Source organism: Phoxinus phoxinus (assembly GCF_949152265.1).
Source record: "Phoxinus phoxinus genome assembly, chromosome: 11".
Lineage (NCBI taxonomy): Eukaryota > Metazoa > Chordata > Actinopteri > Cypriniformes > Leuciscidae > Phoxinus > Phoxinus phoxinus.
This window is the reverse complement of record NC_136886.1, coordinates 9,891,973-9,916,408: the sequence shown is the minus strand read 5'-3', so window position 1 is coordinate 9,916,408 and position 24,436 is coordinate 9,891,973. Positions and strand designations below refer to the sequence as shown.

Below are 24,436 nucleotides of genomic sequence, written 5' to 3'. Positions count from 1 at the left end.
TATCAAATGATGCTTACTACTATTTGCTCAGGTGGCTGTGGGGGGTTTCTATTAACCTGCAGTGTGTATTTCATTTGTTAAAGCCATACAATAATTTGATATGTTTGAGCCTTTTGGCTCAGGCACACATAGTCATAGGCCACTAGAGTTAAGCCATTCGGTGTTGTAGCCCAGGCACACATAGTCATAGGCCAGTAGAGTTAAGCCATTCGGCGTTGTAGCCCAGGCACACATAGTCGTAGGCCACTAGAGTTAAGCCATTTGGTAAAGCAGGCTCAGGCGTCTACTAGGCCACTAGAGCCAAGCCTTACGGCCCAAAGCCTTACGGTGGTACACGCACACTGGTATGTAGGCACATATATAAATAACACCACATCGGTAAGTCACGAGGGAGACTTTAAAAATAAAACGGCTAGACCCACCAAAATATTCATCCCAAACATAGAAATCTATATAAACTGAATCGATAATAAATTGTAAATGTGTTCAGACTATTTTAAGTCGTATGATATATTAGTGTATGGCTTTGGCAGGCATGTATACTAAGCCGGACAGGAGGTGCTTAAGCCCTCCCCAGCTCTACAGCACCCCACAGTTTTCCAATGTAAATCTGTGGAGGAAAATGGAACTGCAGCGTGCTCTAATTGAGAGCCATTGGGGCAGATTTCAGATTGCCCCGCTTATTTTCACGCTCCAGACCAAGACGATATAAATCCGCTTTAGCTATGTGTATATTAGTCTGCATCAGGTCAGTAACTAGTTGGCATGTCTGTTCTTTAAGGCTAATAGCCTTTATATAGTTCTGTTGTGTTCGTTTTATGTTTGTTCTTAGAATAAAATTACTTTCTTTTCCTCACCGGAATTCCTCGACAACTTCTAAAACAACATTCGGAGGCAATAAATACTACATTAAGGCAATACTAAGATAACATTCTATGTGTGCCTGTCAATTAACATTCGTGCGCCACCCTCAGACTGAATAACATAAAAGACACTAGACCTCTGTCAAAAGTGTGTCTGGGTGTTCAGCGATTAGAATACAAAGTTTACACAATGTTTATCATAAACACTACCTAAATTTATGACCAGGAGCCCCTACTGGTGACTGGATTTATTCTCTAAGCAGTTTATTTGCTCATTTGTTTTTACCGGATGCAGTACCTTCATAGAATCAATTTAGAAACTGATACTGGCATCAAATACACATTTGACCAACATTCAAATACACTGTATGTCTGAAGGTAAGTGTATTTGCCAGTACAGTGTTAGTATATGTTTCAGTGATCTAGTTGAGTCTGATCTAGATTGTATGCTGTGAGAATCCTGTCAAAATCAGCTGCAGCAGAGCACAACGTAATACACCAAAATATAGTCCTTTCTTTCTTTCTTTCTTTCTTTCTTTCTTTCTTTCTTTCTTTCTTTCTTTCTTTCTTTCTTTCTTTCTTTCTTTCTTTCTTTCTTTCTTTCTTTCTTTCTTTCTTTCTTTCTTTCTTTCTTTCTTTCTTTCTTTCTTTCTTTCTTTCTTTCTTTCTTTCTTTCTTTCTTTCTTTCTTTCTTTCACTACTCGATCTGACCACCCACCAGTACAAACTGCACTATCATGTCGGTACAGGTTGTTGTATTTTACGTTGTGTTTTTTCTTCGTTCATGCTTTGCTTGTACCCTTCTTTAGTCCTGCAGCTGTAGTGGAGTCAGGGTTTTCGTGTCTGCTTTTTCCTTCAGCCTTGTTGCTAGTCTTTATGTTATTCTGGTTTGTCCCTTCTTACCCTGCTGTCTTCTAGCTGGACTCAAGGGTAAGTGCTAACCTGTTAGCTAGCACCAGTCAGATAATCATAAAACCATTATCTGACCTATGCAACGTGCTCTCTTTATCCTTTTTCTCTCGTTCTTTTTCTCCTCCTTTCAAATCTCACTCCTCATGCTTTAGACCTAAGTAGATTATTTTACTTTTCCGTTGGACTTTTTTTTTGATGATGGCTAAAACTACAAACTTTCATTATTCTTGCCAGTTTAGGTTGCATGTGAATTAGTGCGTTTGTACTTATTATTTAGCTAAGTTAATATGGTTTATGATTTATTTGCATAATTGCCTTCTCTACATAAACATCACTAGCATCACAAGACCCCTCAGAGTAAAGTAAAAGATGGGGTTTGACTTGTTTTGGTGGCATTTCATTCTAAAAATGTGATTGCTAAACTTATGGGACAATTCTGAGAATGTTTGGGATGACTGACTAAGTCAAATCTGGCCATTCCTAAGTTTGACCATCAATTCTGTCTACAGTAACAGCAGCAGTGAAGCACTGTGCATGTTTGACCACTTGGACTTTACTCTCGAGGGTTCAGTTGCCTTTCAACTGATTTCTTTATTTTTGAACTTGAGCTTTACAAGAGTTGGCAAATATGTAAGTGGAGTATTCTGAATGCCAATGTGAAGGAGCAGGCACTGCCGTCCCTCCTCACCAAGAAATACTCCTAATTATCTTTCGTCCAGAGGGAATGGGCCTCTTTGAAGTAGTCCCTAAACCCAATGTAGAACTTAGCAAAGATATAGTTCATTATTTGCACCTGTGTGTGTTTGCCCTTATACTGCTTGAGTAGGTGAGCATTTTGATGTCATGTTATCCATTCAGATGCTGATGGAAAGACAAGTTCATGTTCTTCCTTTTTGATAATTCTCCATTGTTTTCACAGAGAATGAATTAATTACTTTTTAGACTCTGTTGGCTTCCTGTTAAAGCCGTGTATCTGCTCTAGAACAGTAATGCTAGCCTGTTGGCACGCCACTGAAGTGGCTTGCTTGTCAGTGTGCTCAGCAACCCTTATGAAAACACTGAAAATTTCCCCAGTATTGTCAACTTGCAAATGCTAAGAGAAAAATGCAGAATGCTAAAAGATAGGCAAGCGGAAAATGTTACTCCAGTTTTTTTCCCCCCTCTTCCTTTTTCTTGCATGACATTGGAAAGCACAGTGGAGTGTCTCGCTGTTCCTGCATGTAAAATACATCCATTTTCAATGAAATATCATATATAACCATTAAAAAAGCATCAGGAGTTATTTTATAGTAGTAAAATATTATTAATAACAGGGTAGGGAATGGTTCCTAGTTTATTAGTATCCCCATAAGTCCAAGTCTTATTTGAATGCAGCACAGCAGGTTTTTGCACAAGCCGAATTTAAAACTGTGGAATGTGGAAGTACATTATTTTAATTAATGTATAATTCTGAAATAAAAAAAATGCAAATGAATAAGGCACATCCTTTAATCCTGTAATTAGGACACCTTTGCTTATTTCGTCTCTTTAATTCCACGGTTCATACAGCTCATATAGTCTGTTATGCATTTTTACACTTCCTTTTTCTCATTTCTTAATTATCCTGAGTTGCTCAGTTATAAGGCTTCTTTGCCATTCATTCTGATGTTTTTGTCCGTTGTCTATCCTAGCTCATTTCCTCTCTGAGTTCTTCATTCCTACAATCCCGTGTCTTTTCCTGTGCCTCTATTCTTTCTCTTTTTTTTGTACTCTCTTTTAGTTTAGTCTACGTCTCTATAATTGTAGCAATGCTTTACTTGGCCAAAGGATAACATAACTTTATCCAAGTTCCTCTAATTAAGCAGATCTGGATAGTATTTATTTGTTTTTGCACTTTATTTTTAGCCATATGTATTCACATGGTTATTGTTGTTATCTAGACACATGCCCTAATCATTGGTGTAACACGATGCACATTCTTTCCTCACATTTTCTCACATTAGAGCACCTCATCACTGCACAGATTTAGATTCTATTATTCTGTTGCTTATAAAGTAAGTCATCAGGGAGTCAGTTTCTTTTTTAGGAATAACTTACCTTTTCTTACTTTCTCAAGCATGTGCATAGAACTTAAAAAAACTACACATTAAAGAACCCATGAAATAAACAAACAAACAAAAACTGCTTTTATGCCATGTCTATTAGCATTGAGGACATTTACACTACCAAACGTTTGTGGCCATTGAGGTTTTATTAATACGCTTAAAAAATGTATTTAAGATATGAATACGTTTATTCAGAAATGATGCATTAACTGGATCAAAAGTGACAGTAAAGGCATTTTTAGATACATTTTGTTCTTTTGAACAAAGAATCCTGAAAATATCATGGTTTCCATAATTTTTTTTCTTCAATATTAATAATAATAAGTGTTTCTTGAGCAGCAAATCAGCATGTTAGAATGATTTCTGAAGGATCACGTGACACTGAAGACTGGAGTAATGATGCTGAAAATTCACCTTTGCGTCACAGGAATAAACTGTTTTTTTTATAAAATAAATGCGGCTTTGGTAAGCATAAGAGACTTAAATTATTATTTTTTTTAAACCCAAACTTTTGAACGGTAGTGTATATGCTAGTAAATATTTACCAAATAAAAAATCACTTTTAACAGTATTTTTCTTTTAAAGGAAAACCCGAGCAAAAATATTCATGACTCATGCTGACCCACACATATTTTTGTCTAATCAATTGAATCAGAAAACTGTGCTTGTCAGGCCATTTCATGGGGTCTTTAAATATGATCTTAGAGACTTAGTTGATGCTGTTGTACTATTAAATTACATTAGAAAATACCTGGTTAGGTAATTATAATATATAAAAAATGGCAAACATATCTCCCCTAATTTATTATTTCGGCATTTGCACTTTTACGAGCACACAATCCATCTTCTCTCTTAAAATGAGTGACATTTAATCAATTGCGAATGGCAGAATCTATTGTATTCATGTGAAAGAAACTACATTTGGAATTACGCCACTACCTCAAGGCCATCAGTGGCCTTTTACTTACAAAAGCTTTTGATTGAGAGAACAGGAAGAGACCAGGCCCTGATCAGCTCATGCATGCACGTCCAGAATGAATGTGAGCTGAGAGTTATCCCTCAGTTCCACATTTGCTAGGTCCGATTGAACTCTGCTTGACTTTTGCTGCAAGTTGACAATGTGAAAGCTCAATGTCCTTGATTTGCCATAGAGGGCTCATTCTAGGTGTTAAGTTTTTTTGTGGTGAGAGGAGAACAAATCATTCTCCTTGCAGTTTGCTAATTTCCTCTTCCTTGAACCCACCCCCTCTCCCTTCCTCTCCCATGATTGGCTGGAATAGATGCTGACAGAGCACAGAAGCACGGCATGGATGAGTTTATCTCAGCTAACCCATGTAGCTTTGATCATGCCTCGTTGTTCGAGATGGTGCAGAGGCTCACGTTGGACCACAGGCTAAATGACAACTTTGCATGTCTGGTAAGTGTTTTTTTTTTAATGCAAAGCAACTAAATTCAACATGGTTTCCACAGAATGTTAAGCAGTGATAATAAAAATAAATGTTTCTATCTTTTTTGTATTGTAGGGATGGTTTAGCCCAGGTCAGGTGTTTGTTCTGGATGAGTACTGCGCTCGGAACGGGGTGAGAGGATGCCATAGACATCTGTGTTATCTTGGCGACCTACTGGAGAGGGCAGATGCCGGGCACATGATTGACCCGACGCTGTTGCACTACAGCTTCGCGTTTTGTGCCTCCCATGTTCACGGTAACAGGTACAGGCTTGCGTAAAGATACACTGCGTTATTGTGATGTTAGATGTCGGGAGAGATACGATCACGGAAGCAGGGTGAACGAGAGTGCAGAACAAAGGGCGCTTTGCAAGTCATCAGCATATTTTTGTATTTTTTCTTTAGCGTTTTTTTATTATATTTTCCCCTGTGAATGTTCTTTATAATTTTGCCAAATTTTGTTTGATTTGTTGTGTCTTTTGTTCTCAATCATTTCTCATTTCTTTTTCCACTTTCCAAAGCTCAGCAGTCTTCTTTTAGCCACTACACCTTTTTCCATTCTCCTTTTTTTTTTGTTATTTTAATTTCCAAATCTCATTGTGTTGCTCATTCATTACATGTTCCTGATAGTCAGAGGGGGTCTGAGTTACAGGGGGCTGGCTCAATGTCAGGAGGGAAAAAGGAGTCTAAAAAAAAGAGGAAATGTAAAACACAGCTGGCCCCTGAGAGCGCAAGGTAAGAGGGCTTATCAAGGATATATTCATATCAGCGTCATGTTTTATATTGTGATATAGCAGCAAATGTATCTCACACAGGGTGACATTTCTTATACAGCTTATGATATCTTAAAAGTACACTGTAGCTCACCCCAAAATATATTTGTTAATCTCATCATTTTTTTTTCAGTTGAACAACGAGCAAAGAAAAAAAAAGGACTATAAACCTTAACATACATTTTTTGGGTGAACTATTTCTTTAAAGGCATCATGATATTTCATAATGTGACATATTTATCTTAACAATAAGACCAAGATCCTGCATTTAGAAAATATTTAGAATTCTGGTTGCACTTGTACAGCACGTTTAGTTCAGCTTTCTCTTCCCACTGACTTGTTGAAAGTATATTTATTATTGTGCTGCAGCTAGGTGTGTATTAAATATATTTTAATGAAATATGCTGCCCAATTGGAGTTTTGTGACATCAATAGCTGTAAATTTAAAAAATAGTTTGGAAAGAATGTCCCCCATGTGTATCACAACAGGGTCCCATCTGCTGGGTACAAATACATTTAGAGCCAGTGTATTAGATTTAGGAAAGCCAGACATTGCTTCTGGTTAGATGTTCTTTCTGAGCTCAGTGTGCCAGGCCTGTATTTTATTGTTACAAGTGTGATATAGAGCATACTGAAATGTTAATGTGGTTTGATTAGCTTTCACTGAAAATATACAGGGCTTCATAAAGCAATTATGTAGTATCATAATTAGTTGTAATAATAAATCACTTAAAGACTTTCTTTTGATTTTTATTACTTTCGTCTTGGTTAAAAATTGATAAATTTTAATCAATTTGCAATTAATGACATGTTTTGCTTGTAAAATAGGCCTGACGGTCTTGGAACAGTAACGGTGGAAGAAAAAGAGCGCTTTGAGGAAATCAAAGAACGATTACGTGTCCTTCTGGAGAATCAGATCACAAACTTTAGGTGAGTATGTAGACGTAAGGCATTTATTGAACATTTCACAGCCTGCCCTGTATTATAGCTAGAAGACTGTTTACACCAGTGGTTCTCTTGGTTTTGTTTAAAGACATATTTTATATTGAACATCGAGTGCAATCCAACATCTCATTACATTTTTAGTGTACGAAAGTTGACAAAAATGTCCTTTAAAATCTAAATTATATCACCACTGGCTGCGTAGTCCCAACAATATGCAAATTATTAGGCAGAGCAAGGAAATTGACAATTTTGTAAACACATAAACAACAGCAGAGGTGCTTTATCAGCTTAATGCATGGAACAAATGCTGGGCCAAATATTGTATTAGGCTGAACATGAGAGGTGCACAGCCATTAAGTGCATAAACATGTCAATTTTATTTCAACAACAGAGCTCAAATTATAGCCTGTGCAAATCAAACAAGACACATGCATGTGGTTTCATTTTTCTCAGTGCGTCTTTTACCTTGTACAGTTTTGTTTGTGGTTTTCAGCATTTGACGTCAGCTACAAAAGATATGGGAAGCAATTTCTTTAAAAGAGTTGCAATGTATTATTCACATTTAGCATTGTTTTTTTCCCCCTTGATGTCCATAACCCATTTTTGGTTCTCGTCCCACCAGTCAAGAACCGCTGATGTACACCGTTCTGGGGATTTTTCTCGACTTTGCATCCAAAAATATGTGTATTGTATATAGGATTTTCCACAGACACAATGCAATTTTTGTTGTTGTAGGTATTGCTTTCCGTTTGGTCGCCCTGAGGGAGCATTGAAAGCCACTCTGTCTTTGCTGGAGAGGGTAATGACAACATTGCTTATATTGATTCAGAGTAGCAGCAGTAGAAGGAAAAGAGAAGCAATTGATGGTATTTTGTTCAGTACCGCCTGCCTCTGTTTACTTGTTCTGCCATGCATCATTATTTTAAATAAATTTTAAAAAGTTTTACAAAGTATGACTCATTCATACCAGGACAACAACATTTATGTCACTAGATAAAAAAAAAATTGGGATGTGTTTTTTTCACAGGTGCTTATGAAGGACATTGTGACCCCAGTGCCGCAGGAGGAAGTCAAGGCTGTGATTCGTAAATGCTTAGAGCAAGCAGCTCAAATTAACTACCAGCGCATCACTGAATACGCCAGAGTGGAAGGTGACTAGCATTACGCTTTTCTTTCACAGCATTACGATTTTAAAGCACTTAACCATATGATGATTTGAATCAGAAGGGAACTTTTGTGCTTTTAACTTTTTTTTTTTTTTACTCCGTTTCCATTCATTTGAATCAATTTAATGCATAAACTGTGGTCCATATTTGAATAATGTGCTTTGAGTAAATCATCTGTTCTTCTACTTTCAGTTTGTGAGAGGAAAATAAATTTAGGTTTGGTTAATTACGATTTTGTTTAAATTGTAGATTAATTTTGATGGTTTGCAAGTATATACATAGGTTTTTTTTCTTTTTTTTTACAATTTAAAAAATATATATATAAAATTCAATTGCCTGCATTTTAATTTAATTTAATTAGATATATATATATATATATATATATATATATATATATATATATATATATATTTTTTTTTTTTTTTTTTTTTTTTACACCAGAGCACATTCTTGAATTACGCAGCATCTGTCTTGTTTGAAATGATATACTTGTTTCTTCTACGGTCAATTACTGCTTTTGTTTCTTTCTCTGTTTTCAAGAAAAGTTTAAATGTCTTCTCCTTTTGTGGACTTGTGTGTAAAAAATGCATTCAAATCCACACAAAGAAGAGCTTCTGACCATTTCCTATGTGTTGCGATAACATAGAAGATTGGAAATTGGACATTTTTCAGATGCTCTCCACACATTCTCTTTTCTATTATCATGGCTGAGATCAGGATGATAAACGACATCAGGGTAGAGAAATGGTTACAGAGGAGGAAAAAGGAACAAGGAAAATGAGTCGGTGAACAGAAAGGAATGCAGGAATGGGGAATAATCTTGCGGTGAAATAAATTAAGTATGTTGGAAGGAGCGGTTGAAGGGTGGAAGAGTCCATTAGAGGAAAACAGATTGAGGGAAAGAGCAAGAGATGAAGAGGGATGCATGCACATGAAACAATGCCAGGCTGGGCAACAAGTGTGATTAAAAAGAAGCAAAAGATGGGCAATAGCGATGGGTTTCTGTTTGTAGAGGAGTAGAAGGCATTGAGAGCTGGTTTTGAGGAGGATGTTTGTGTTTTGATGTTTGAAGATATTTTTAAATCATCGCTCTGAATGAATGCTCAAATTATTGGTTCTGTCGCTTATTTCGAACAAAGCCTGACTGCTTGTTCCCTGATTAAATAAAGTGACACAGTTTCCTTAAGTATAACTCACCCAAATATGAATCTGTCATCAATTACTGCACATGGTTTTCTTTTCTTTATTGGAAGACATAGGAGATATTTCGCTCACTGTCTGCTGCCCTTTTCCAAACAACAAAAGTGGCTGAAACGTAGTATAAAATCAGTCACATTTTGAAATCCATGGAAGAAAGAAAATGATGTTTTCATTTGGGTGAACAATACACTACTGTTCAAAAAGTTTTGCGGTCAGTAGGATTTTTTAATACTTTTGAAACAAGTCTCTTATGCTCGTCAATGCTGCATTTATTTTTCGACATGTATGTCTTCGGTGTCACATGTTAAAAACAGATATGTTGCTTAACACTCTTGTGGAGATTCGGAACAGCATTTATTTGAAATAGAATTAAAAAAAAAAAAAAAAAGTCTTTACTGTCTCCTTGCTAAATATGAGTATTAATAAAAACAAAAAAATCTTACTTGCCCCAAACTTTTGAACAGTAGTTTTCCACATATACTTTATTCTTCATTTTTAGTTTGTTTAAGTGAGAATTCAAGGGTCATTGTGGTTTAAGGGTTTTAACCATCAAATCATGTTGTATTATCCAACGTTTTCCAAAAACAGATTTTATTCTTTTTAATGAGAACTTCCCTTAACACAAGACATCCCTTCACCATAACCGACCCTTGACCCCCTTTCCTCTGACTCCAAACTCTTGCATGCCGGAATCCTCTTTTTCTTTAGGAAAAAAGAGGGAAATGTATGATCATCCTGTCTACTCCTTGGCAACACAAGTTATGGATTTAACCATCCGTGAGTAACAACTCCTCACCCCTCATTCTTTACCTCTCTTCCATCAAATCAACCCTCCATGTCTCATCCTTCTCTGAACTTTTCTGTTTTGCCATTTTCATACAGATGACAGACACTGAGTAGAGAACGATACGTAATGTTCCGATTCCAATTTCTTTGGCAGAGAGGTTCCATCTGTTTGTAATACGACATGACTGATGCATCCGTTCTGCTTCCTCGTGTTCATTTTTGGTTGAAGCTCCTGTTTGTGACTTGAATGCATTTTTACTTTGCTCGCTATTTTACTTTGTCTGAGTGTATATCGTTACTGTGGTGTGGTAGGTGGTTTCACTGGGGGGTTCCAGACACATCAACAGGTGACTGAGCTACCGGGAGAGCAGGAGTTAGTACACGTGTACGAGCTATAACTTACGTGTTCCAACATCACAAGTTTGTCTTGTTCGTGATTACTACAGCTGTGTGCTATTTGTCATGCAACCGAACAACGGCTATTGTCTCTTTGTTCAGTATGTCCTTCCGTTGCTACTGTGCTGTGTGTTTTTGTTCTTGTCGTTCCAGGTAAATATCTACATGTGTGTTTATTTGCCTTTTTATTATTTTTATTATTCTATATATTCTAATTCTCTGGAGAGCAACCAAGAGTGAAACAACCAGGGATGCTGCAGTGACTTTGGGCTAAAACATGCCACCTTGAGGAATAATTATTTTTCCCTCCAGTTCTCCCTTCTCTCTCTCCCTTATTTCTCCCTCTCCTTATGTTGCTCTGACTCTCTTTTTCTTTCTTTCTTTCTCTCTCTCTCTCTCTTTCTCTCTCAAGTTGAGAAAACTCTAAAGGATCAGAAGGATCCAGGTGAAGCTATGTTTGACGTCATCCCCTGTCCCCTTCAACACATCCTGGCACATGCACATGACACAATTACAGAGAACTTTTTTTTAGTCTGAAAGTCCTGTATTCACCATGACACAAGGTCCACTCTTGTGCAATTCTTTTTTTTGTGAAGATAGTATTCTTCTATCAATATATGCACAAAATTTGTGTAAAAACTTATTTTGTGTTATATTGTGCCTTTAGAAATTGCCTCTGAGCACTACACAGTCTGCCTAATGGGGTTACATTATGCAGACTTACAAGAAGTAATTCTATCTTTCACAAATATTTCAGTGGCAGTGTTTTCAATGTGTTAAAATGTGAGTGGAGAATGATTTGCAAATGTTTCTCTCTAAGCACTGGGAATAAGATAATTGAAGTATATCTAAATCTTGACATCAATGGATTTTCTAAATAAATGGTTCTCAACTAATTTTGCTTAAGAACTTAGATGTTTCGCTGGGCACCAAGTGCTTAACCGACACCATATCAAAATGTTTTTCATGTAAAATGTATTAATATTACTCCAAACTTAATAATACTGTATTTATTTATTTTATTTTTTGTTAGGTTAAAACTATGCCAAATGCTTTGTCTAATTTTGCTACATTCTATCCGCTGAAAGATGAATTTCCTCTAAAGTTTGATTTTAGTCACTACATTTGACATCAGCAACAAAATGGAATGCCAGTTTGTTGCATTTAGCTTTGTTTTTTGTTTTGTCAGAACGGACTTGCAAACTGTTTTTGAGTCAAAACCCACCAGTTGAGAACTACTTTTCTAAATCACCATCCATTTAAGAGATATTTCGCTTCTTTAATTCCCAGTCCTGGTTTTAGAAATTTGACATTTTGGACACATTGAAAATAGATAAAGTATGAAATTTGGATAATGGTAATCATAGATTATCATTGGATCCATTGCCATTACTTTATCATGTTGTGTTGATGACATCATGGCCTTAGGAAGAGTTAGAATGAGCTTCTATCAGATATTAATGGTTCAGAGTGTAGCAAATTTCAGTACAGTGCCCCACAACTCCATTAATAACCCACAAATTTAACAGACCAATAAACCATTGGCATAAAAGTGAACATTTCACACTCTAGACACCAAGATTAAAGAGTCAGACGAAATGATAAATAAGTAATGTCCTTCATGTCTGAAGTAGCATTTCGGTCAATAAATGAAAGATTTTTTTTTTCTCCTTCAGTGGAGACCTCAGCATTGCTGAGTTGGTCGGTATTTTACTTTATTTCTTTAGCTTTTTTTTGTCTTTTGGTTTTCTGTCTTATTCATTTCATCTTGTTCAGAAAAAAGTTTATATGTTAAAATCAGAAACACTATTGTGTGTCCTGATGTCCTCATTTCATCAAAGTGTTGCATATGTCTGACAATCTGGTCTACTCTTTCTCTCATGTGTTGGCCTTAAATGAGAAGACCTACTAATTAATAGTAATATACCGAGATAGATTAAAATACAGTTTAAGGATTAAATGTATATAGCCTACAGTGGGGTCTAAACGTCTGTGTCCACATTAAATATCTACAATTCAAATCCGGACTTAAAGGTTTAGGCTTTAGGAAATGTTATGGCGTGAAATAAATAAGGTATAGTTTTATGATTCTGCATTTCTTCTTCAAGATTCTGAAATTTGTGAGTGACATTGACCAATTTTGTACAAATTTAAGGGTCAGATGTTTTTGCTCCATTGAAGATGCAAAAGATAAATAATAAATGATTTTTTCATTTGTCATTTGTGATGACGAAATAAAATCTAAATCAGAAAAAGGAAAAATAGAACCGCTTGTGGTCTCAAGACTTTTGAACCCCAATTTAGTTGCAAGCTTTTTTGTAAATAACCGATTTACAGGAGCATTCTAGTGTCTCTGACATCAGTTAGGCATCTTTTCTTGAAGTGTTATGAGTGTCATCAACAGTGTTGTCATTTCTGCATGCTCAGTTAGGTGTTTATGACCTTCTTTAGACTGCATTGCAGTGCTCATGACATCACAGATTCATAGAATAAATATATTAATCAACAACTGTAATATTAACCATCTCTCTTCTCCCCACCATTCTGCTCCAGAGAATGTAGCTAACCTAGCTACGCCTGCTAAAAAACTGGAGCACGCCATCCGCCTAGCGGAGTTAGTCATTGAGGTTCTACATCAGAACCAGGACCATCACGCAGAGGTGAGTCTGGACTCGCTCTCTCTTTCCCTTACGTTCACTCTCTTTTTGTCTTTATCTAGTACAAAATAAGGTTGATTTAAAGTGCCAGTGGCTCCTCTCTTATAACAAAAAGGCAGCTGTGCAGTTTGCACAGTGCAGTTTGTATTAGTGTAAATTAGTGAAACAACAAGAGTTCACTCTCCCGTGAGATCCAGGTCTCTAAACCACTTTCCCTGGATCTATACTCTAAAGAAAGCCTCAGAATACAGATTGTTTCTGTGTTCTAAATGTTAGACAGATTCCTTTGGAATGCCTATAAAAAAAAAAAGAAAGTCTAAAGAAAACTGAAGATGCATTATAAATAGTGAGTTTCAGCCATAATTATAATAATTGGCCTGTTTCAACAGTTATACTTTAAGAACGAATGCATTTTTGGCATTATTCCGAGATGCAATTTTAAGTATTAGGTAATCCATGGTCTTCCTGAGATTTATAGATTTACTGTATCTTTCTGAATATGCTTAACAGGCTGCGGTCACAAGTACAGGAGACCAGTCGGTACAGTATCATGTTTCTTTTTTTCTTAAGTTGTCATCACATAGTGTACCTTTTCCCTCAAGCATGTCGATTCACGCAGTTAAGGGCTTTTCTGTTATGTCTGGGTGGATGGGGCAAGACGATGCTTAAAGAACATGATGGAATTGACATAAAGTGTTTAGCTTTGGTCTCTTGGATTTCTGGGAAATTAAATACTCCCGCCCCACACACACACACACACACACACACACACACACACACATACGCGCACTGATCAAAATGCACAAATTAGCAAAATATTTGAGTTTAAGCACTTTATCTTCAAGACATTATGATAGAACCATTTGTAAATCATTCTGTTAACATTTGTGAAACTACAATGCTGAACTTCGTTGCTGCCCAACTGGTGGCATCATACTATATAACTATTTGAAGGCCATTTCAACCTTAGAGTAAAAATTAATTGTGACTTTAAATCTCACCATTGCGACTTTGCTTCTCATTATTGCGAGTTTATAACTCACAATGTGACTATGTCACAACATCCCTTTAAATCTCACAATTGTGACTTTTTGTCCAAAAGTTTGGAAGAAAATTGTTTATAATCAACACTTTGCACATACATCACTCTCTACATGTTCATGTTTTTCCTCACCATTCACTCCATGGTGTTGTTGCAGGGAAAAGAGGTATGTGGCTAAAATTAATGCAATGAAAAAAGCCCCTTACTGGCTTGTGCATGAGCTATGAAGAGTTCCCTCCCCTTGTAATGTCCCATTCCTCACAACGTGAGGGAATGTATTGCCGCGTCCGACATGGGTTTGTCTTAATTCCTCAGCATTGTGCCTGTCAAGTCTCCCTTCAAACTTCTTGAAAGGCTTGTGTCCCCCACTGGCAAGGTCAATGCTCAATGATTCCTTTGCTTCCAGGGGGGAATGTTTACATATTTACGCACCCGCAACACTATGTACCACATTAACCTTTCCAAATTAGACGTGTTCCCTTCTGCTAGTGTACTTGAACTAGAGGTCTTCTCAGGTCCTACCTAACCTGAATCAATTCTTTCCTGAACCCGGCGTGTATAAATGAATTAAAAAGAAAAAAGAAAAACTCGCCCGAAACAGACCCTACAAGTTCCCTTTGAGTTCAACCATACCTTTTTTGGACAATTTTCCTCTGTTACCCGAATGTAACAGAGGCAGAAACGTCTATACATGCCTGCAGCCCAGCATGCCAGTAGCAAGTGGTTACTTTTTCTACCTGGCTTGACACCGGTTTAAATCAGAGACGACAAATAAGAAACACCACAGCAGGTGTAGATTTAAAAGTATTACCCTCTTCCGACCTTATTTGTAGATAAAAATGTAATCTCTGATTGATTTACGTTAGTTACATTGTTATATACAGTATATAACATATATATATATATATATATATATAGATAATATAGATAAACGCATGAAATAAATAATGAAAGTTGGCCCTTTTTTAAACAAACGCGGGTCAGCTTGGGTCCATTCCAGCTAATACTATCTGATGTGACCCATGTCCCAGGCACTCGTCAAAGTTTTGGACCCGAACCTGCTCTGGTCTCCTATCGGAAATCGTGTTATCTGATTGAAGTGGATCCGTGAAGACCTCTAACTTGGACTTAACAATCCCTCGAAATGACCAAATCAATGTCATAACATAGCCCTCTTCCCAGGACCACTCTTGCTGATTTTAATTTACAGTAAAGTTTTTGCATTCAATCAGTATGTTAATGTTAACACCTATCCAGCGCTCCCAGATTAGCAAGAAGGGCCTTGGGGAAGGATTCATGGGTTGCTTGGATTTGGTGTCTCTTATCGCTCTTTACCACACTTTACTTGTCTGTCTGGTTAAGCTCAGCCATATGCATTGCCCTGCTCCACTAGCAATTGCTATATTAAGTGCTAACATTATGAACCAAGTAGCTTTTTCAAGAGTTAAATATGAAGCATGCAGGTAAGTGCTATGGTAAGTCTGGTCTTAGAGCTTGCTATCCCTTTGTAGCAGAGCGGATTTGGGGGAAAAGGTTTCGGGGCTCTTTGAAGCTGTGGGTTAAGAGGGGTAAAAAAGAAGGTAGCATGCAACCAAAGGGAAGGATTAAGCCTCTGATCAGATCCCTGAATGGGTTTATCACTGGTCGGTTGTTTTAATTAGAAGAAAAGTGTTTTATGCCAAGACTGCAAGTAAGCTTGATTGATCTAAGAAACTCCTGCTCAATACCTCACTACAGGCCCAAAATTTATGGTCACTTTAAGAAATTAAAGAAGAAATATTCATCAAACCATATGCTTTGCCAAGTAAAGAAGCCTGCTGCTTGCAGTCTCTGGCGTATCAGGGACGGCAATGTTGCATGATCGCAAGACACATCCCCATCCCGACGGTAGGGATGCAGTGATGTGAACGGTTGAACTACATCTTCCATTTGGAGGGCAAAAGCATGCAGGAATTTCTACCTCACTTGCATGGGAACTGCACCTCCTCTGGCATCTTGACTCCACTGGGAATTGACCTGATATAGGAAAAATGGAATGACCTCAGGTCACAAATATGCAAACATTTGCAACACAAGATTTAAGGTGTATCGTCATTTTTTAGATTTGAATGGCAGGCCCTCTTATTAACGGAGTTTTAGTTTAGTTACCCTTATTTTGATTAACATGGTTACTTTAGAGGGCCTCATAATTCTTGAGATATGCAATTTTATATAGAAGATTCATATATTTCTTATGGTGAAATGTTTTTCACAATATTTAGACTTTGTTTTGAAAGCTATGTAGTATAATTTTCTGTGTTGCAAATTTATAAAGGGTTTAATGTAAGTCCAGTTTTAAAGTCCATAATGCTTAACTTTTTACCTTAACCCTTTAACCTTGTAAACTGGTTACTTTAATGCCTTATCTATTTAATAAACATTTTGACCTCAAACAATAAAGCAAAACATGAACCCCTCAGACCAAAACTCTTACTTCAACATTATGGCTCAAATGAAGGGCCATTACTTTACAAATAGATTTACAAAGTGAACGTGTGAAATATCATATGGCGGACCCTTAACCAGTTTACAAACTTTTTCTTGCCTGAGATTACGTTATACACTTGCGATTTCTAACTTTCTGCTTCTTTCTCCATTCTTTCTTCCTTTGGTGGACTATCAAGGCCTTTGCATGGTGGTCAGACCTGATGGTGGAGCACGCTGAGAACTTCCTGTCGCTCTACGCTGTTGAAATGGATGCGGCTCTTGAGATCCAGTCTCCTGAGAGCTGGGACAGTTTCCCGCTCTTTCAACTTCTAAATGACTTCCTCCGTACTGACTGTAAGCACTTCTTCCATCACTTGGTCAAGAGTTCTGAAAGTAAAAGTGTTATAACTCTGAATAAAATAGCTGTTTTAATGTAAAAGTTGGGTATGTTGCTCTCAAAATTGTCATAACCTGGTATCTTTTCCTGTTTTTACAGATCACCTGTGTAATGGAAAGTTTCACAAACATCTGCAGGACCTGTACGCCCCTCTTGTGGTGCGATATGTGGATCTTATGGAGTCCTCCATTGCTCAGTCCATTAACAGGGGTTTTGAGCGGGAGTCATGGGAGCCTGTAAAGTAAGACACCACTTTCTCAACAATGTGCGGTGACCGGGAGCCAGGGCCTTTTAGGACAAAACCATCACCAAATAGAAAATAAAAAAATCAAATATACATGAGATAGCAGGTGCAGGCATATCCTCATTCTTTGACGGATATTGTTCTCTGAAAAATCTATGCAGTTAATTGAATGAAACCCATTAGTATCCAGTTAGATTTTCTCAGGTAAAATCTAAAACCAGTTTGTTAACGCCATTGGAACCATTATAATTTCACTTTTTTAAATAGAGTGACCTTAACCATGCCTTACATGAGAAAGCTGCCAAACATCAGAGGAAGTTCACCAAGTCCACAATCTATGCACTCTTTAGTCAATCTTGCCGGTTTCCATCTTTTTTTTTGTGAACTAACCCTCATATTGTGCGCTGTAAACAAAATGCTTTTTATCTCCTAATCAATTGTTCTGTCATGCTTGATTTTGGTTTGCATGTTCATTTTAATAATTTTGAACCAGATCCCAACGAACAGATAACAATGTTTAGATTACCTGCTATCTTTAGAAAAGATACAGACTACTCCAATATTCGCAGCCTAACACAATATACTCTTCTGTCAATTAAACTGATGCCCCTTGAGAAATATGTTAGTATGGTTTTCTTCATTTGTTTGCTGTCTGTTTTTATGTGTAAAACCCCATCACCGTCCTCTAATCTTTCAAGCTGCTGTTTGTTCTTGCTGTGGAAAAATTCTGCTTTTACTTCCTTTTTATACAAGTGTGCTGTTTTGTCTATATTATTGACCACAAGTTTCTTTCTACTCAGGTCTTCTGTTTAAATGTGCTGTAGATTCTCTCCTTACATTTAATGACCAGTTTTATGTGTCTGCTCTTTATGTGTAAAGATGGTCTTTTCCATTTCTGAGTTTATATTTTTTGTACTGTATGTCCTACATTGCATTATTTGCAGCATTCCACTGCCACTGTTATGGATTTTTTTGTTTCTTTTTTTTTGTCTGTTTCTGCAGGAGTTTAACAAGTAATCTGCCCAATGTGAATCTACCAAATGTGAACCTTCAAATTCCCAAAGTACCAAATCTTCCCGTGCCAGTAGCAGGACTATCTGTTAACCTTCCACAAATGCCTAGCTTTTCCACTCCGTCCTGGATGGCTGCTATTTATGACTCTGAGTGTGTATTCAATGCATTTACCTGAGATCTGATGCATTCAAAAGTCTTTTTGGCATGAAAATGTTTTGAGTGGCGTTAGTTAACTTATCGGCAGTTAAGCATTATTGCATTGCAAGATGTTTGCAACATTTGTCAATGGTTAAATGACATTCGGATTATGGCTATATACAAGATAACTACAAGTCAAGATGACTTGCCTCTAGAATCATTCTCATGTCAAGTAGCCTGCAAAGGGTTCCAGACAGGCTCATGTGATTTTGTTATTTGAAATGAGAACTGAAAAGCTCTTCATTTTCCTCAATGTGCATGCCATTGAGGTTAAACTGTGGTGGTGAGATCTGGATTGCAACCCAAACCTACAGTCAAGCCAATCGTTTTTTATTCAAATACAATTCTATACAATCCATACAATATAGCAAGTAGTATAGATGGCTTTAAAGCTAAGACACAGACTGACAACCGTTAATTTTCGACTAAAACCATAAGTAAACAACTCATAATGTTGGCATAATAAAGGTCTTTTTGATATCATGGGGTCTTTAAGTTTAGTCATCCCTGTTATTTCTCCTCTCAATATTCAGTTATTTGAAAAAAGTTCTTAGATTTTTCATTCCCTATTTCTGACCAGTGCCATTGTAGTCAATATTTAGCTACTATTTTATTCTCTTTAGCAAGTGATTTCTAAAAGTGGGACATTAGGCTTTGTTGATTCTTTATTCAGAAGTACTGGTAGAATCATGTCAATGGTAAGAAAATTTTTTCCTTGAGAATAGCGAGGCAGAGAGGTGTTCTAAAACAGTAAGAGACATTGGGGGTTGTTTTGTGTGGAAGGTACCAGTGGGTGTGGGTTGGTAAAACTCCCTGCCTGGTCGTTGCTCTGTCACTGCGTTGGTAGCTGATGCTCTGAAGTAGAGGTTACTTCAGTGTAGTTGGCATCCAAGGCAGTAGAAACTAACACCCAAAGAGTTTAAACATCAGAGTGGGCTTCTTTTTCAACAAATACACTAGAACGCCATCACATTTACAGTTGATCGCTGAATCATACCCATTTTAATAAGGAAATAAAAATTTCAAGCTCAGTTCATACTCTACATTTCTTGAACCTAACCAATTCCAAGATAGCAGCATGATTCACTCTTATGTTTTTACTCTAACCTGGCCCTTACGACACATCTGTCTACTCAGGATGGCAGCGTCCTCAGAGTCGACTGCATGGTGTATTTTGATTTTGGGACCTCCTATAGTCTTGGTGGGCATGGGTGGTGAGAGAGAGCCTTTACCTACTTTAATTATTTGGCTTAAATGTATAGTTCGCCCCAAAAGTGAAAAATCATTTTCTCACTCCATGTCATTCCAAACCTGTCATTTGTTTTCCTTCTGTGGAGCACAGAATGTAATAAAATGAAACTCAATGGTTTGGACCACATTGACTTTCAATATATAGACAAAAATATTCTTCAAAATATCATCTTTTGTGCTCCAAGGAATACATGAATTTGTAATGACACGAGGGAATTTCCATTTTGGGGTTGAACTCTTTAAGAATTATATTGTATATATTGAGACGTCTTTAACATTAACCCCAAGGAGCTCTCCTACTAGGTAACCAACATGTCATTAAGAACATTGGCTTCATCTTAAAGCACCATCTTGCTTAACGTCTGTTAGTTTGCAACTGTATCTTTGCAAGCCTTCTCTCACCATGACATTCTCAGACCCCTCTCCTTTAGAGCAAGTTGACAGAGCAAACTATGCATGAATTTAGGTCAGTCCTACAAGGTTTAATAACCACGCAAAAATGCAAGTTTATTGATGTGTTTTGTAAACACACCAATCTTTTATTTTGCCATGCACTGATTGTGCAATCACATTCCCTATAAAGCACTCATTCAATTTCTGAGGGTCAATCTTTAGGACTGCCAGTTGGTGTATGGCTAAAATAAAGCGATCTTAAAGTCTTAGATACTCTGCATCTTCCTTAATACCTGAATATCTTGAACTCTTGACATCTAATATCTTACTATACCTGGCAGTAATGGCTCGGGAACATCAGAAGATTTGTTCTGGAAGTTGGATGCCCTACAGACCTTCATCAGGGAACTACATTGGCCGGAAGAAGAGTTTGCCAAACACCTGGATAACCGTATGAAGCTCATGTCTAGTGACATGATTGAGACAAGCGTTAAACGGTAAAATAGTATCTCGTAACTAAAGAGACTCAAAATGATTGATGGTACACATGAAGATTTGAAACGTCTTTTAAATATGAATGACATTTAATGCAAGATGACTCATCTATTTCATACACTTTGCTGGTCAACAGCACCAAGGGAGCGTTTGAATCGAAGCTGACCAAAAGCAGCCGTTCCACAGACTTTCGCATCCCACTGTCCTTATGCACCATGTTCAATGTGATGGTGGACGCCAAGGACCAGTCTGCAAAACTGTGTGCCATGGAAATGGGCCAGGAGGTAATTGGCAGAACTTTTTTCTGATTGTTGTGATTGACAAAAGCTTGATCTATGTTGGTACTTTCACATATCACATCCTCCTCAGGAATGCCAGAAACTTTATGCAGTTGTTTATGAGAATACTTTCATAGAATTGGAAGTGTGTCTTTTTCAAAAGAGTTTTGTATAATATATTATACAGTGAAATCATATTATATACATATTTTGGTCTCCATTGATTACAATTTCATGTTTGGTCAACCTCATTAATTAGTATTTATTTTGCAAGGCTGCATGTTTTAATGTGTAAACCAGTATATTTAGTGACATACAAGGATGAATTTGGTCATAGGCACCTGCATCTTTATGATAAATCTGAATTTAAACAAACAGCTGTGCAGTGAAAACTGGCTACAGTTGTCTTTATATATGCACTGTATAAGCTTGTCTGAGTATTTAAACCTGTCTTCACCTTTCAGAAACAGTACCACTCTCAAATAGATGAGCTTATTGAAGAGAGTGTAAAAGAGATGATTTCTCTTTTGGTGGCAAAGGTACGTTTTGAGTAAATGGCCGACATTACTGCATTGTTAAAAGTCTAGTTGAATTGTTTGGTCAATGAGTAATTGGTTTTGTGCCACCTGAACAGTTTGTGGTCATTCTGGAGAGCGTACTTGCCAAGATCTCCAGGTATGATGAGGGAACCCTCTTCTCCTCCTTCCTCTCCTTCACAGTAAGAATCTCTTTTATATTCTAGTACAATTCTTGGTACAAATCTATTTCTGTATTTCAATATGACAGTGGTACTGAGCTTTACTGTATATACTGAAAATGTCTTTAGGTGTTAAACTTATTTAAGAGGAGCAAAAAATTCTTATTGTTCAACTTTTTATTAATTTCAGGTGAAAGCTGCTTCAAAATATGTGGATGTCCCTGTGAGTATTCAAAATTCAACATACATTCACTGATATTTCTACTTTTTTTCAAATCCATTTTATGCAAAACTAACTTTTTCTCTTTACGTCCCCTTTCTACAGAAACCAGGGATGGACGTTGCGGATGGCTATGTGACCTTTGTCCGTCACTCTCAGGACATTCTGAGAGATAAGGTCAATGAGGAGGTGTATATAGAGAGATTATTTGATGTAAGTAAGATGCCGTAGCCGCCTAACAAAGGAGGGCCCATCCAAAATGTGGCAAAACAATGGGGCATATGAGGGATAAGTCACATTTTGAGTGCCGAGCCTGGAGACCTTACATCCAGACACATAAGGCCAATCATGACCTGAAGCTTTCAGTCAGTTCCCTAATGTCTCATTGCTGTGACTACCTGTTCCAGCTCTCTGTGCTCAAAATGCATTGGACCTTTGTGCTCTGGTGTTGTCTTAGCTAACGTTCGTTGGACTTTATGCTCACAGCAGTTTCTTGTTTAAGAGGCAAAGTGTCACCAGGTGGATTATTTATAAGACAGTGCTCTCTATAGTGTGAAATGTATAAAAAAACCCAAAATATGACATTACACACTATTTTTTAGATTTATTTTTAAATATTAGCAACATCGCTGACACAAAAACAGCTTAGAGAATTAAGACGGCATATTCATATTCATTTATTTTTTGGTTATACAATTTTTTATGAATAAAAATATGTAATATAATGATAATTGTACTTATATGGTAATAAGGGATTTTCAAACCAAAGCAATTCAAGCTTATAATATCGTATCATGTTTTTTGCAACTCCAAAAAAAACAATTCCTAACTGCTCTAATTAACTATTTGGCGAGTTTTCTCAGCAAATATTAATATGCGGCTATATCAATGCCCTAATTTGTAAAATCAACTGTCGAAGGGTATAAGAGAGCACTGTTCGATTTAGAAAAATAATCCTTTGTGATTTTGTGAACATGTGTCTTCGTTACACAATGGCATACATGTGTGTTTATATATTTTAATAAGAAATGTAACAGATGTGTGGACCAGTGTTGTTTTGGATAAGTGAGTGAGTGTGTGTGTGTGAGGGGTTTGTCAGCGTTTTTATTATTATTATTATTATTATTTCGTTTTCTGTTTTTGTTTCCAGTATAAATGTGCATCTGAACATTTAGTTGTGCATCATACCATACTGTAATGAAATGTGTGTGTGTGTCAGAATATCGTGGGGGAAAAAGTGTGTGTGTGTGCGTGTCTGTTTGACTGTTAGGAAGAGTATTGCGTAACGTTTTGCAGCTTTACTTGCTTGTGTTTGAAGCATTTGTGACACACATCTTATGCATGCCTGTTGTATTTAAAATTCAGTGCTTATGTGCATTGTGTTTTTTTTTTCTCCACACTAAGTTTGCAATAATGCAGCTAACATCCGACCTCAAAAGACCCACAATGAATCTGGCATGTTTTTGCTCTATACTTTCAGTCTGGCCCTGTTAAAACGTCTTCTTAAGAATTCTGTCCAAACTAGTCATCATCAGTGAAAGACTTAGAGGCATGAAATCATAAGCAATTATTAAAATGGTAAAATCTAGAATGGTAGCTGCCATGTAGAAACAATTGATGCTGAACATTTTAAACGCAAGAACAGAATAGCAGATAGAAACATGCTTGTTTTTAAAGGTAATGATTCCCTGAGACATTCCAGTTCGAATTCTTGCTTGGACATTTGCTTCAAAACAGACTGAAACTGTGGAACTTCGTAAGGTTCAGTGTGGTCTTATGAGGTCAGTTGTCAAAAGGCATATTCAGCTGAGGGCTGTACGTCAAAAACAATTAGCAGGATTGATTAGTCACTGTTAATTGCTAATTTAACTATCAAACTTACTTTCAGGGTTAGATTTTTTTTTTAAAACACTCACCCAAAGGGTTCAATTTTAAAGCGGATGTAAACACAATTTGTACTACATAGTAAAAATAGATTTTTACGAAGATGTTCGTAAATGTTTTACAAGAAAATACAATTTTAAATCTATCTACTTCAAAATTGTATGTTTAATTGAGTGTGTTACTTGCCGTTTGTAATTATTTGTGAAATTAGCAATTTCTGAGTGAAACGTGTCAATGTAAATCCTACACTGAATCTTTTTCCGAATGATACTTCAAATTGAACGGCTTGTTGGGGAAAAATAGGCAAATAAAAAAATCCCTTATCTTGGGACTAGAGCATCAACGGGATCTACAACCCTTACAAGCTGAATATCTCTCTCTCAGTATCATGGTCTGAATGGGGAACCATGGCGTATTTTTTTTTTTTGTATCATGCAACTTTGTTTTACAGATTTTGGTTGCATGCAACTACATTTCTGTATGTCTGTGATATCATTTTCATTACATTCTCCCTCTCTAAACACTTTGTACTCACGTTATCCTAACCCTAAGATAGCATCCTGACTCATTCTGCATTCCTTCTAGGACAAAGTGGAACTTATCTCTAAATGTCCTGATGTTTGATCAC

The 24,436-nt window shown here is 36.8% G+C and overlaps 1 protein-coding gene across 4 annotated transcripts in view; it reads left to right on the top strand.

The window, feature by feature from the left end:
- The window catches only part of cadpsb (Ca2+-dependent activator protein for secretion b), a 90,809-nt gene that overhangs the window by 62,831 nt on the left and 3,542 nt on the right, over positions 1 to 24,436 (top strand). For 2 of the 4 annotated variants that reach the window (XM_079629302.1, XM_079629299.1), the window contains exons 12-29: positions 5,140 to 5,276; positions 5,383 to 5,570; positions 5,937 to 6,041; positions 6,908 to 7,009; positions 7,760 to 7,823; positions 8,052 to 8,175; positions 10,985 to 11,017; positions 13,126 to 13,232; positions 13,740 to 13,769; positions 16,935 to 17,091; positions 17,234 to 17,375; positions 18,381 to 18,542; positions 20,576 to 20,731; positions 20,866 to 21,013; positions 21,472 to 21,546; positions 21,642 to 21,725; positions 21,895 to 21,927; positions 22,030 to 22,137. In XM_079629302.1, coding sequence (XP_079485428.1) covers positions 5,140 to 5,276; positions 5,383 to 5,570; positions 5,937 to 6,041; positions 6,908 to 7,009; positions 7,760 to 7,823; positions 8,052 to 8,175; positions 10,985 to 11,017; positions 13,126 to 13,232; positions 13,740 to 13,769; positions 16,935 to 17,091; positions 17,234 to 17,375; positions 18,381 to 18,542; positions 20,576 to 20,731; positions 20,866 to 21,013; positions 21,472 to 21,546; positions 21,642 to 21,725; positions 21,895 to 21,927; positions 22,030 to 22,137 — 1,955 coding nt within the window. The remainder of the gene's footprint in view (positions 1 to 5,139; positions 5,277 to 5,382; positions 5,571 to 5,936; positions 6,042 to 6,907; positions 7,010 to 7,759; positions 7,824 to 8,051; positions 8,176 to 10,984; positions 11,018 to 13,125; positions 13,233 to 13,739; positions 13,770 to 16,934; positions 17,092 to 17,233; positions 17,376 to 18,380; positions 18,543 to 20,575; positions 20,732 to 20,865; positions 21,014 to 21,471; positions 21,547 to 21,641; positions 21,726 to 21,894; positions 21,928 to 22,029; positions 22,138 to 24,436) is intronic. The other 2 variants (XM_079629300.1, XM_079629301.1) reach the window with 2 other exon arrangements.